This window comes from Lepidochelys kempii, chromosome 15, assembly GCF_965140285.1.
Source record: "Lepidochelys kempii isolate rLepKem1 chromosome 15, rLepKem1.hap1, whole genome shotgun sequence".
Taxonomy (NCBI): Eukaryota; Metazoa; Chordata; order Testudines; family Cheloniidae; genus Lepidochelys; species Lepidochelys kempii.
The window spans coordinates 20,311,292-20,326,790 of NC_136394.1; the positions used below are offsets into that span (position 1 = coordinate 20,311,292).

Consider the following 15,499-nt stretch of genomic DNA (forward strand, 5'->3'; position numbering starts at 1 on the left):
GTCCCTGCTAAGCGGGTCTGCTAGAGTATTTGAAGACCCAGAAGGTGCAGAGCTACTGGCATTATCTGGTGCTGAATGCACCACTCCAACAGGCATACAGCATATTGACACGGTAGGGATGATCATGTTGCCCCTTGCCTGTTGATACAGTGAATTGCTGCAGAGTTGTCCACCAGCACTCTGAAGGTAGGATTTCACTGATCTGGAGTCTAACAATGCTTCTGTTAGTGCTATGGTGTCAGAGAATTTCTCCCTGTTTATATTGAGAACTACCAAGGTGAAAATTTTCAGGACTGTCTGTACTGAATTAATTACCTGTAGTGATCACCCTTGAATTAGACAGTCATCTAGGTAAGAGTATTGCTGGATTCCCTGTCTCCTTGGATGACTTGCCACAACCAAAAGGTATGTGATAAAAACTTGGCAAGGTAAAGAAGATGAAGGGCAGAACTCTATTAGCGGTAGGATGTTCCTAGAAGGAATTTGTTACTTCCTGTGAGCTGGATATATGGTGATATGGAAACTAGGTACCTTGGTGGTCAAGAACTGTGGGAATCAGTCCATAGGATCTAATGAAGGAATTTATAAAAAAAAAGTCAGAAATAAGTCACCATTCTAAATTTGAAAATTGCAGATGAAGGTGTTGAGATGTTGAGGATTGAGGATGAGCCTTCAGAAGCCTTGTTCTTCTTTGAGAGTAAGAGGTAGTGGGAATAAAAGCCATTGCTCCTTGTTAGCAGATGAATCAGACTCCCAGAGGCCTTTATAGATTAAGCAAAGTCCCACAATGCTTTGCATCTAAATCTTAGTGTTGTTGTTGACTGACAGATTGTGCGTCCTCTTGCTTTGACCTGTTGACACTTAGAAAATTGTGTCCAGATGTCCAGAAAACCAAGAAAGGGAATACCTATTGTTAGAGATCCCTTCTGTGATACTGTCTTTAGCTTATATATTATGTAAATTAACAGGCCATGAAGGGAATTCCATGGCTCAACAGAACATGAGAATGGAATTCTGTCTCTTTCGTAGACATATATGTTATATACAAGGATAAATTTCTGAACACTAGTTGGAATAGACCAGGCAGCAGGACTGCTTCCCCAGATCAGTATTGTATTTGCTTTTCTTCATCATGCTGATTAACCTTTGACTAATAAACTTTGATTAATAAATTGATTGGGCCTGGATTATCTGACATCTCATCAATAATCTAAATTGAATTTTAACACATTGAACTCCAAGGGGATCCTCTTACATTGTTCCCAGTTGTAAGAGGCAGTTTACCTCTTGCTTCTTGTGGGGGTGGGGGGAAGGTAAGGGAGTTTCTTGTGAGAGGTTAAAAAAAGAAAACAGATCCCATGCTGGTCCAAGCAGGCTCCTAACAATAGCATTGACTCTTCGGCCTATTTGAAGCCCCAAACTGTGGAGCAGCTGAGGAGAGCAGAGGGTTGCCTCCACTTTAATATCTGCCTCTTCCTTTGAGGCTGTGAGGATCCTAGTGATAAATGTATCAAAGAACGCTGCCTGAAGCATGGCTTGTCTTGGCAGCTTTCTTTTTGGAGCAGAGACAGAACCCCACGTTGCACAAAGCTGCCCTGAAATCTGAGCGCCTCATCAGTGCCACTATTAAAGGGACTGTTGCCCTCAAATGAGGAGGTCTTGACAACTTGAGCCCTGACAATCTCCTCATAGCAGCTGCAGTGGCCTTTGTTCAGATGAGTGACAGACACATCCAGCACAGTCTGCAGAGATGTTCTGGCAGTTAGGCAGCCCTCAGTCATAAGAGATTTCAGTTGGTGCTCATTGGATAATTTATCCACCGCATTGGATAGTTTGCACCAATTCAAAAAATCATATTTTGAGGGTATCACATGGCAGTCTGCTTCCCTCCTTTATAGGTTCGCAGACAAATACACCTTTTGACCAGAAAATTCTAGTTTTTTGGGGTCTGTCTCACGAGCTGTAGACTAGTTCTTTTATCCTCTCCTGTAAGCTTCTACCTGCAGAGAGCCAGATATAGGATATTTGGTACAAGTATTCAAACCCCTTAGCAGGAATCCAACATCTTCTCTGTGCTTTTTTGAGATAGCAGCATCCATCTTTGCTGTGGGCCAAACTGATTTGGTGGGTTCCAACAGATCGAATGGCATGGCCAATCTCTCTGGAGTTGCACATCAGAGATCATCAAAGCAAAGCATTTATGCTCCTTCTCTTGTATAATGATGATTCTGCTTAGGAGATTGCTGTTTTTTTCCACTCTCCTCTTGACTTTGCAGCAGCCATGGATGGAGTTGCCTATGGAGGCTAAATTTGCTTCTTCAGTGAGACGACCTTTCTCTAAACACAGTGGAAGACACTAGTTTTCTATAGTAGGGTTGAAAACCCCAGAAAGCAGGGGATAGTGGCACAGTGAAGGATGCTAAGTGGAGTGCTCTTCCTAGCTCCCCTTATTGTTTTCTGGATTCTCTCCCTGATTCATAGAATCATAGAATATCAGGGTTGGAAGGGACCTCAGGAGGTCATCTAGTCCAACCCCCTGCTCAAAGCAGGACCAATCCCAATTAAATCATCTCAGCCAGGGCTTTGTCAAGCCTGACCTTAAAAACTCCTAAGGAAGGAGATTCTACCACCTCCCTAGGTAACGCATTCCAGTGTTTCACCACCCTCCTAGTGAAAAAGTTTTTCCTAATATCCAACCTAAACCTCCCCCCACTGCAACTTGAGACCATTACTCCTTGTCCTGTCCTCTTCTACCACTGAGAATAGTCTAGAACCATCCTCTCTGGAACCACCTCTCAGGTAGTTGAAAGCAGCTATCAAATCCCCCCTCATTCTTCTCTTCTGCAGACTAAACAATCCCAGTTCCCTCAGCCTCTCCTCATAAGTTACGTGTTCCAGACCCCTAATCATTTTTGTTGCCCTTCGCTGGACTCTCTCCAATTTATCCACATCCTTCTTGTAGTGTGGGGCCCAAAACTGGACACAGTACTCCAGATGAGGCCTCACCAATGTCGAATAGAGGGGGACGATCACGTCCCTCGATCTGCTCGCTATGCCCCTACTTATACATCCCCAAATGCCATTGGCCTTCTTGGCAACAAGGGCACACTGCTGACTCATATCCAGCTTCTCGTCCACTGTCACCCCTAGGTCCTTTTCCGCAGAACTGCTGCCTAGCCATTCGGTCCCTAGTCTGTAGCTGTGCATTGGGTTCTTCCGTCCTAAGTGCAGGACCCTGCACTTATCCTTATTGAACCTCATCAGATTTCTTTTGGGCCAATCCTCCAATTTGTCTAGGTCCCTCTGTATCCTATCCCTGCCCTCCAGCGTATCTACCATTCCTCCCAGTTTAGATTCCCATTGAGCTACTTGGGAGGAGATGAAGGATAGATACGGGATATTTCATTGGTATGTTCATAGAAGGAGGAGAAGGAACATATCTCCTCTAAGAAAGGGGCAGTCCTATGAGGAGTGCCTATGAACCAGTGGGTTAGAATACAGAACACTTCACTGGCCAGGTGTGGAAACTCTACAGTAGGCAGGTTTGTAATAACCTCCCCAAATCTTTCTGGAACTCCAGAACTGAGCCAACCAACACATCACTTGGCAGCTTATATTGCTTCAGTGCCAAATAAGTTGATACTAATGCCTCAGGTCCCAAGGAGATAGTCTGTACTGATGTACTGGATACAGTCACCACCAAGAATGTGGGAGTCAATGAGGACATGCTGGGTACCGAAGTCTGTGCTGAGGCGCCAGTACTGGAGGCAGTGCAATCTTTAGCTTTCAACAGTCTCACGTGAGCTGCCATAGATGTCACTACTGACCTAGTGGCAAAGGTATTCTCTTACTTATGACTCTTGACTGAGCCTGGGGCCAAGTCATGACGACTCATGTGCCTCCTGCTAGGTCCTGAGAAAGGCAACCTGTACTTTGGGGCTGGTCACTTCTTGCCTCTACTGGATGTCATTGCTGATGTAGTCGGGGATGAATAAGGGCTAAGAAGTGGCCTGTGAGTTCAGAATGGAGTCATGGCTCACCAGGACACTGACCAATCCACAGATTGAGGCTTCTCCCAAGACTTCTCAGAGTCTGAGAAGATCTGCACTGACTTCTCCACAAGGAGAAGTTTTATTCTCAACTCCCTCACTCTCTGGATACACCTGGAGAAGAAATGATACATGGAACAATGCTGCAGAATGTGTCCTTCCCCAAGGCATATCAGGCACCAAGAATGTCCACTGTTGACTGGCCCAGCAGAGTTAGATGGGGGACATGTCTGACAGACATGTTTAATACCCTAGTGATTTAGCCTCTGCCGTGGTCATAGCACCGCTATATAGAGTGCAGGGGGACTGTCCTCAACAAAATGAAACTCAAGTGACTGAAAGAGGATCAAATTCAGGGTTTTATATACATGTCAACAAGCAACGGAAACTTAACTACACTAACACTATCCGAAATCTAAGGTGAACTGCAGAGTGAGCAATGATGCCAGGAGTTCCACCTCACAGCCAGAGGCAGTAAAGAAGGGCCTGAGAGGTTGTTGGGCCTGCTCTGCCCTTTATGCCCTCAGACGAGTGAGTTGAGAGGGCATGGCATCAGGGCACCTAGGATGCAAGCATCCCCCAAGGTAAACAGCTAGCCAAGAGAATCCGATGAAGTGCATAGGACACATGAGCACTAAGAGTGGAATCTGCGTGGAAAATCACCCAAAGAACTCTAAGGTACTAAAAGGGTTTGGGGACTTTTTCACAGTGTGGACCACATCTCAAGTGTCTCATGGACACGCCTCTCCCATTTGCAATCACGCAACTTTCCTGTGTTGACTGCAATATTTGCTTATGTGGTAATATAACAGGAATGTAGTTCTGTATTTTTAACTGACTGTAATGGGCTTTTTTAACCAAGTTAGTTACACAGTTTTTTTGCTCCCTTTCCAGTCTAATCTGTTTCTCTCCCTTTCTCTGATCCCCTGCCCAACTGCTTAGTTTCATTCTCTACTCTCCTGAGTGTGTTGCTCAACCACCTGTTCCTCTCTTTTCCACTGCTTATCTGGACATGACACCTTGTTTCCTTACTCTGCTCTACTTCTCTATCCCAGTACTAGCTGCAAAGCCATGGGTAGCTCCTGACACTCTTGCTTGCAGTTTGTCCTGCTGGTGGCCCTGGTCACGGAGGACAGCTCATACTTCTTCCTCTGCCGATGTAGCTGCAGACGCCCCTCCCCATTGGCTCCCCACCTTTGTTCCCAGCTATTTTACAGGTGTCCAGGCTCCTCTTTGAAATGAATAAAAACACCTGTAGAAATAGTTGGAAATAGAGGGAGTCATCGCCCTATGACTTAACACAACCACAGACCATCAACAAGTGTTTAATGGACCAGTTAGAATCATTTAGTAGATTCACTCTAAAATTGTGCTTAGAAACTATCTTGGAAATACTTAAATGAAATTTTTCATAACATTATCAAATATAAAGATTATATATTGACTCAAATGTTTTCCAGTTCTCTTATCTACATTATACAAGCGGATTTTCTTTCTAATGTGTATAGAAAAAGGTGCAGAGGCAAATTAAATACTAGCCCAAATAGAATAGTAAAGCATACTTTCCACTTCCAAACCCACCTTGAGTGCCTGACAGTTCTATAGGCAGTGGGAAGTGAATGCTTTGCTTTTGAATGTGATCTAGACCTGGACTTAGACGACGAATGATATTTGGAAGGTGACCGAGATCTCGTCCGAGATCTTTTCTTGTGTTTCTTTTTTTTCTTTTCCTTTTCTTCATCTTTGGGAGGATCTTTGTTTTGGATTGAAGGCCTTTCTGATGATTTCACTTCTACGGTGGGTAAAGTTCTGACTCCAGTCAATAAAGGATATGGCATGTTACTGACAGCCTGAAATAAGAAATAAATCAATTATTAACATGACTTTCAGTTTTCAGCAAAGATTACGAAGATTTTCAATGTGAGGAAATCTATCAGATCTCACACATATGCATGTTAGAAACAGACTGGCCTAGAGTACACTGAGCAAAGAGCTAGGAGCCAGATATTCAGGTCTAATCCTGGGACTGCCACTTACTTGCAGTGTAGCCTTGATAAAGTCACTTAGCATCTCCGTGTAATGGTTTTGCTATATGTACTTTACTGATCTTTGAGGGAAGGAATACTGGAGGAGTCTATCAGCAATCATATTAAAAATTAACACTCATTTATTTTACTAAATATTTCTTTTGAGTTATGAAAATATAAACTGAAGCATCAAGCAAAAGCCCTGGGCACCCCAACATAAATTAGATCAAAATTAGCTGCTAACTCCACAAGAGCTACCAAAACATAACCCCATCAACACTTTACATTTTCAAATGCTGCAGAAACATTATATAAAACAGTCTGGAGAGGTAAGGCTGAAATCTTTCAAAATGTATGCATGCTTCGGCCAGAGCTTAACATAGGCCGACATTGCCCCCCATACTCTCATGCAAACAGGTTTGTGCGAGCCTAATCTGGGCACAATTTTGAAGATTTCAACCTCGGTTTTAAAAGATTAATGATGGTTCTGAAGAATCTGGTAGTATCAGATAGACAGGTTCTCCTCAGTTTATGCCCTCAATTTAAAGGGATAAACTGGACACATATACTCTAAAAAAGGAATCCCTGTATACATTCAACATTCAGTATTAATGCAACAAGGCAACCTTTCATCCAACACTGTATTAGTTTGATTGCAATGTACACAAAAGTAGCAAAACGAAGAAAAAATACCATTACAAATCACTTCTCTAGTTTGTAAAGTAAACATTTTGTATAAAAAGGGTTCTAAGTCCATAAAACTACCTTTACCCTAAGGATCAAAAGGGTGATTGCTGAATTCATGCTAAATTAATAATTTAGTCTGCAGTCAATTAAACACTGCACACTCCAAGAAAATTTCAATTGATCATTTTTTGCCTCAGAACTCTGCTGAAATGGCTTGTTGACAACAAATCAAGTCAGACACTGTACGTTTGCTCCTTATTTCAAATTCTGTCAATCCTCAAACTGCTGTTTCAAGGCACCTGGAGAAATCAGATTAATCCCACCGTAATTTCCACTCTGCTTGGTCTGACAACTCCACCATTTGATACTGTGATACCTGCTGTGACTTGAACAGCAACTAATATGTTAAAACTTAGAATAAGCAAATCAGAAATTGGTAATCTTTTTTGCTCTCCTCCTTTCTCTACTGTGATTATGTCAAGTCAACACTTCAAGACATTTGGACGCTCTGTTTCAGGTCAAATATTACGCCAAAGTCAGTTTCCTCTCTGAACTTTAATTGACAGTAGCTATTTTACAACGATATTTACAAAAAACATGGCAATAAAGCTGTATTGTAGTAGTATGCTTCAAAGACCATAAAGACGACAGCATCAACACTTGAACTAAAATGAGACTGCTCCTCTTATTTCAAGATGATTAGTTTACTAGAAACCTGTTTCAAATAAAGCTACCCTTACAATTTATGCGCTACTTCAGACAGCTTTATCATCTCTAATCTTTAAGGTTTCCAAGCAGACTACTATGGCCTATTTTTGTTCTCCGGACATGTTTCATACATCAGCAAGTGCAGTACCCCAATTTTCTTTTTGAACATAAACCATTATGTAAGAGACTCTCCTAGCGTCTCTCCCTCCTACAATGTCACCTTTCTTCATTTCAGCTTCCCAAGGCTTATGTCTAAGCTCTCTAAAGCACCAAATCAATAAGCAATTGTGATCTATAAACTGTAGGAGTGCATGAGAATTGCTGTGTGTATTAAACAAAACCAACTGACTCTGCCAAGGTTTTAATCCCAGACTAAAACAACCCCAAAAAACCAGCGCAGCAAATAAGCATTAAAAACATAAGATACAAAACGCCTTTCCAAAAGGAGGGATGAGAAAAACTTTGGGAAACTAACAGAAGCTGAAAAAAGTGAAGAAAACCTGAGAAAAAGAACAGCAGAAAATAGCTTAATATCCCCTTAATAATGGGTACAATTCAACTGTACAACTCCGAATTACTAAAAAAAGTTCTTGTAAACTAAAAATATAAACACAGCTCAGTTAATCATTTAAACACTTAAACTATCTGCTTCATTTTGATGCTATCAGGCACATAACATTGTTATGCAATCTTTTACTAGCTTTATGCAAGAGTCATTTCAGTGTTTATGAGAAAGCTCCCCTGGTCTGAGAATAATGGGCGGCTCCTCGCTCTCCTTCATGGTTTTAGAATACATTATAATTTCCAATATTGTAATATATTTCACAAAGGCATTTTCAGAACGTTGTATCATAATTTTAAATAGGAGCTGAGTGAGAAAGCAGATGCCAAAAGGACGAAGCAACCAAGATTGTAACTGTAATTAAACAGGATGTGAATGCAGGTATTAGTATTAAATACTATGTCATTATTCCAAATGGCCCTATCACTAGTATGGCTTAAATTAATTTACCTTGCTACAGTACTCATGGCAGAGCCTTCTGACTCTTTTCCCTGGTTGATGACACTTCCCCTCTTGGCATTTCTGAAATAAAGAATTCCAAGTTTTTGGCTGACAATCCAGGAGGGCAATTGTTCCCCTCTTGTGACAAGGAACACCACTTACTTATGATCACCATGGCTGCCTCAGGTCTGGGTGACATGTTCTGGTGGTTTGCATGAGGTAGATATCCACAGACTAAGCAATCAACACCAACAACTCATTTCACAGAATGGAAATAGAGTAGCTGTCCGATGGCATATCAAAGCAGTGACATGTGGGCAAAAAAGCCGCGAACCAAACACTACCCAGAGCAACAAAATCCTAGATGCAGTTTAAATTTAGCTATTGAAAAAGGCAATGTATCTTGGGAACAAAATGTACATATAAACTTAAACATTAAAAACCAGACAATGTTAAGTAGCTCCTCATGTTACAAAAAAGAAAAAGAAAAAGAAGCAGCAAATGACATGCATCAGGTAAACCCTTAAAAGTAATTTTCAGGTGAGTGAATTAGTTTTCAAACAACATTAATGTAGCACCCCCTTTGCTGAGATTCTACAGATTTAAGTTTGACAGTCTGTGTAAGTTTTATACATTTGCGATAGTGGGGAAATCCTGTTGGAAGTTAAAAGCATTCACAACTCAAAACACTGTTTGAAGAATAGTTGGGAGAAACAGCTCTAATGTAATTTGCCACAAGAACTTAAACTTGTCTTTTATTGTATCAAGAGGAGTATGACTATGCTATTTAATGCAGTTCCCTTGTAGACAAGAACTGCTGAATTTTTAAGGCTAATTTCTTTAGTCATTTTTCAGAACAGAGAGAATGTCTTTCATATATATGAGCTTATGCACACTATGGACCTGAATATCCAGAACAGTTATCACTGTTTATATATCAGTTACACTAGCATAATACTGGTGTAGAAGAAAGGAAATTCAGGCCCTATATTATATAATTAAAGCTTTTCATTTAATACTTGCACACTCAGTAGAAAGCTTGCTGGTGTGTGATGGCTGGTCAGAAACATTTATGACAAATTATGTTTTTAAATGTATTATTTAAGCAACCCTGAAAAATTAGAGAATTTTAAAGAATCACCTTTCCAACTACCTAAAGTTATACACAGAAATCCCAAATCTAATATATATATGAACCAAAAAACAAGAGTAAGCTCTGCATAATACCATAATAAAACACCATTCAACAATGTAACAAACAGCCTGTTATTCTTAAACAGAGATAACTTTGAAATTAAATTTACATTTGCAGAAAATGTTTAACATAAAACAAGTTGAAACTGTGATACCCACACTTAACACCTAGCACAGCCCTAGTAATCTGTTAGAGCTTGAGGGGTGTATCTAATTTACATATCAATTCTCATTCACCACAAATTAATGCACACAACCATGATATATACTCGATTTATCTTTCGCCTTAATAGATTAACTCAAGCAACCAATTTTTGTTGATCAGCAATAAACCCACAATTTATCAACTCTCTACAACAGCAAAATAAGAACAAAAAGGGTTAACACTTGCTACATTTCAAGGCAACACAGATCATAATTTGGATATTTAAAAAACAAAATATTTCCAGAGAAAATAGGACCAATTAGCTGGCCTCTCACTACTCTGTAGATGATATTTTACACAGCAGATGAGTAGGATTATACAACTAGGCAACTTGACATGCCTTTGCCTTAAATTATACACAAATTTAAAAATATATAAACAAGCACTGCAGCTGGAACAGAAAAATCAAACAATACACTTATTAACTACAGTATCGAAACATCCAACTCATGAAGAAATGCTGTCATAAGCAAACATTTTCCATCAGTGCAACTCAGACATCTCTTTGGATCACTTAATTTTTTCATGCAGCTACCACAATTCAGAGGTGTAAACACAACACTGCTCTAAAAATCTATGTAACAAGATTTTAGCTGTCAGAGGCAGGTGGGAAAATGAATGTATTACTTATTGCACACCTTAGGTCTGCACAGTACATCATATGCAGGATTAATGGTCTGAAGTCAACCTTTCATTGGAAGTGTAAATGAAACTGCTAAATTCAAAATAATCCAGAGAGTAGACCAAACTGCTGTACAGAGATTCAAATGTGGCTGTGGGTTGAGGTTATTAAAATGGAGATATGAAAAGTGACTAACATTATATTGGCACATTCCCTGGTTACAATATCCTGGTCCAAAGCCATTAACAGTAAAAAGTTTGGAATTATAAATTATATATCTTGTACATAAAGATGCATCAACTGAGTTTAACCGTCCTGTTTATTTCATTAAAGAGCAAAGATCTACAGTGGTAGTTGTAGTAAATTTCCCCTCCAGTAAATATTTGTAGAGACCACTTTAAAGTATTCCTAAATTCAATAATTATATGATATGATGATCACTATGCAGCTGACAACTTTCACTGGTTTCATTAGAGCCTTAAAACAGGTTTCACTACACAGTACACTATGCACCGTCTAAATTTAGATCTTCATAGGGTGGAGATGAGTATCGTCATGTTCAACAGAGCTATCTTGTAGCAAGTACATTTTATGGTGTTTTTTAAAGAGAACCTTTTGTCGTCAATAAATTCCATAATATGGCATTATCTGAAGTTTCATCTCCATCCAATAAACAAAAGTAAAACACCTGAAGAAAACTATCATGATGGGTTTTCGGGGGGAAACTTTATCAAGGCAAAGTTTTGTGTATTTTGTATATGTAATTGTATGTGTTTGTATTTTGACATCCTCTAGCAAAATGAGTGAGGTTTCACTGAAGTGCTGTTTTAACTATATATAAAGACAAAAAATACTACTGATGAATGAGTGCTTCTGTTTTTTAAAGTATCATTTACCTAATTTCATGTTTCCTCACCATTGAATTATTGTATAAATACAAGCCAGTAGCCAAACATGTGGGAAAAAAAATCTGAAATCCATGAAAACAAAATCTGAAAGATATTCTAGCACAAAAAAATCCAAAAAACACAGCAGCTTGAGAAAGAGCACACACTTGACTTCAGTACTGACCGTTCAGCAAAACTGTCAAGCAATTTTTTTTGCCATAAGGCCCCAAATTACAGCCATTTCTTACAGTGAGAACAAACATGTGGGATCTTCTCAGAAGGACAGACTATGAGACAAATTAACTTTGAAATGAAGGGACAAAATACTGGTCATAAGTATATGACCACAACTGGAATGACATATTGGAAATCACAAAGGGCAGAAGGGTGTCAAAAACAGGAATCAGAGACAAAGCAGTTAAGTTACAGGATTTATGAAAGGAATAGAAAGACTGACCCTCATTTTGAACAGTAGCTTCTGATGTTTTACAGCTAAATTCCAAGAAGGGCTAGGATAAAACCAATGAATCCCCATGGGAGCCTCATCTAGCAGACTAGATGAGAGCTCTTCGTAATAAACAGTCAAACGTTTTCCCAAGGTGCAGATAATCAAGGCTATACAAAAGTTGTGGTTTTGATACAGTCACACCAAAACCACAAAACTGCCCCACATCCAGTCCTACTCCCCACCACTAGGGTCCCCAGAAAAGAGTTGCTATCACAGCCCAGAATGGGCAGCGGCACACGGACCGGGCACTGCTACCACAGTGACAGCTCAGGTTCTCCCTCCACAGTGCCTCCCCGGCGCCTCTGCTCCCTAATGGCGGCTCATTTCAGCATGGTCATCCCTTGGATGCTACTGCCAGTGGCAAGGACCAGACTCTCCACAGTTGGCTCTGTGTGCCTCTGCTCCCCACCAATAAGGAGAACCACCTGGCTTGAAACAGCATCTCACCTCATGTGCCAGGTCAGAATGCCACTTACTCAAATTTGGCGCGGCCTCTCCTCCGTCATGTGGTTACCACAACAAAACTGCTGTGTGTGACTTTCTTACAGCTCTACAGTTGATGGAATCACAGAGGAGACATGTCATCGCAGAAGGAACAGAGAAAGGTTTTGGAACTGAAGAGAAGGCTACCAAAAAACGTTTAACATCTGGGTACATTGTGAAGCTTTTGAACTATTACTAGGGCCAAAAGACCACGACTCAAAATGTTAATTTGTAGATTTTATTTACATTTTTTCTCCACAGAAACCTGTCACTAAGTAAGTAAATATATTTTATGCTTTTCATTTTTTTTTTTTTTAAAAGAATGGCTGAGGATTAAGTCCCTGATACTGCTTGTATGGCAAAACTTTAATGGACTTCCACAGGATGGAATCAGTGCTTAAAGAAGAATGTTTTGAAAAATGCATTAGTTACAAGGTGAAACAGAAGACCCTGAAAAGACTCACATTTTACCTGAGGCGATGGATATTATGTGATCAGTTATGACACTAAAGTCCATTCCACAACCAAAGCAGGTGACAACATCTAATTTATGTTTTTTAAATTATCCATTTAATAAAAAACTGAAATGAATAGCAGCATACAAAAATCCAAGCAACCCCCAACTGTATATTATTTAATTGTCATACTCCTGACTATATTAGTAAATATGAAAAATGTGTGCAAGACATTGATTTAGATCTCCCTCTTAGGCTTGACAAATTTTGAATAGCTTTCTACTTTTAGACTGCATTATGAATTTTCATTTCAATTGTTAACATGTTACCCTCCATAGAGTTAAAAATATTGTCATACACAGCACAAAAACAACAAACATCTAAAAGAAAAGAACAAAGAACAGATCTTCAAGCCTAAGACAATGAAAGACCAAAAGAGATATTGCTTTTGCTATAGAACCCTTTATTCCCACTGGCTACCAGCGTCACTCAGAGCTCTCGGTAACTTTTGGTACTGGGTCTCTACTCACAAAGTCCTAAATTGTTTCTGGTGTTAATTGCCTCAAGAGATGTGCATGTATATTGTAGTCATAAGTCAAGATAAAACTTTTTAAAAAAATTACACTGCTTTGCATTCCACCTGTAAGGTTCAGTTTTCTGTTTCTCTTATTTTTATAGCTGTTAGAGGCTACAAGAGAACCATACAAACAGGAGTAAAAATGCAACTACAGCAGAAACCAATTTGACTATTTTCAAGGTACAGTTTAATGCAAAAAAGCTTAAAAACATCAGTTAGATTTGATAGCGTCACACATCCTACACATGTGGTACTAGAGGAATCAATTTTGAAGGTATAAAATAAAATGCAGCACTAGCATTACTTCAAAAACCATTTGATAGAGGTAAAATGGGTTTGCTCATTCTTTGAATCTATCTACATAGTCAGCCAGCATGATCAGGGACACAACTCCATGGTCTGGGAGTGCCCAAACCTCTGACTGCCAGAAGCTGGGAGTAGACAACAGGGATGGATAACTTGATAAATTGTCTGTTTATTCCCTCTGAAGCATCTGGCACTAGCCACTGTCGGAAGACAGGACACTGGGCTAGACGAACCATAGGTCTGACCCAGTATGGCCATCCTTATGTACTTCTCCAGCTTTTCCCCTAAGGCTTTAGCTTTCACTTTCAATCACAGTTCATCAACAAGGTAGATAGGTCTATATCTAGACACTAGAGGATTGTTGCCTATGTCAGGAACTAAAGCAAAGCAGTGTTGTTGTAGCCGGGTCGGTCCCAGGATATTAGAGCGACAAGGTGAGTGAGGCAATATGATATTCTGTTTTATTACCTATCCCTTCCCTAATGGTTCCTAACATTATGTTAGCTTTCTTGATGGCTGCTGCACATTGAACAGATGTTTTCAGAGAACTATCCACAATGACTCTACGATCTCTTTCTTGAGAGGTAACAGCTAATTTAGACCTCAACATTTTGTATGTATAACTGGGATTATTTTTGCAAATGTGCATTACTTTGTATTTTTCAACACTGAATTTCATCAGCCATTTTGTTGCCCAGTCACCCAATTTTTTAACTCTTTGCCGACATCTTTGGACTTAACTATTTTGAGTAATTTTGTATTGACTGCAAATTTTGCACCTAACTGTTCACTACCATTTCCAGATTATTTATGACTGTTGAACAGCACTGGTCCCAGGACAGATCCTTGGGGACCCTACTGTGAAAACTGACCATTTACTCTTGCCCTTTGTTTCCTATCTTTTAAGCAGTTACTGATCCTTGCCTACTTTGCTCAACAGCCTTTGGTGAAGGACCTTGTCAAAGCCTTTCTGAAACTCCAAGTACGCTATGTTCACTGGCTCACCTTTGTCCACATGTTTGTTGACCAGCCCCCAAAGAATTCTAATAGATTGGTGAGGCATGATTTTTCTTTACAAAAGCCATGCTGACTCTTTCACAACATGTCATGTTCATCTATGTGTCTGATAATTCTGCTCTTTACTACAGTTTCAACCAGTTTGCCCGGTAGTGATGTTAAGCCTACTGGCCTGTAATTGCCAGGATCGCCTCTGGAGTCTTTTTTGAAAAAATCAGCATTACCTTAGCTATCCACCAGTTATCTGGTGGAGAGGCTGATTTAAGCAATAGGTTTCATACCACAGTTGTTAGTTCTGCACTTTCATATCTGAGCTCCTTCAGAACTCTTAGGTGAATACCATATGGTCCTGGTCACTTATTACTGTTGATTTGTTCCAAAACCACCTCTATTGACACCTCAATCTGGGACAGTTCCTCAGCTTTGGCACCAAAAAAGAATGGCTCAGGTGTGGGAATCTCCCTCACATCCCCTGCAACGAAGACCGATGCAAAATATTCATTTAGCTTCTCTACAATGGAATGGTCTTCCCTGAGTACTCCTTTAGCTTCTCGATTATCCAGTGCCATCACTGATGGTTTGGCAGGCTTCCTACTTCTGATGTACTTAAAAAAAAAATGTTGCTGTTAGTTTGTGTCTCTTTTGCTAATTGCTCTTCAAGTTATTTTTTAGCCTGTCTAAATATACTCCTACACTTGACTTGCCAAACATTATGTTCCCTTCTATTTTACTCAGTTGGATTTGACTTCCAATTTTTAAAATACATGTTTT

The 15,499-nt window shown here is 39.9% G+C and overlaps 1 protein-coding gene across 5 annotated transcripts in view; it reads right to left on the reverse strand.

The window, feature by feature from the left end:
* The window catches only part of SFSWAP (splicing factor SWAP), a 94,536-nt gene that overhangs the window by 18,238 nt on the left and 60,799 nt on the right, over positions 1–15,499 (reverse strand). For 3 of the 5 annotated variants that reach the window (XM_073312293.1, XM_073312290.1, XM_073312295.2), the window contains exons 14-15: positions 8,484–8,555; positions 5,631–5,899 (exon numbers count right to left, since the gene is read on the reverse strand). In XM_073312293.1, coding sequence (XP_073168394.1) covers positions 5,631–5,899; positions 8,484–8,555 — 341 coding nt within the window. The remainder of the gene's footprint in view (positions 1–5,630; positions 5,900–8,483; positions 8,556–15,499) is intronic. The other 2 variants (XM_073312294.1, XM_073312291.1) reach the window with 1 other exon arrangement.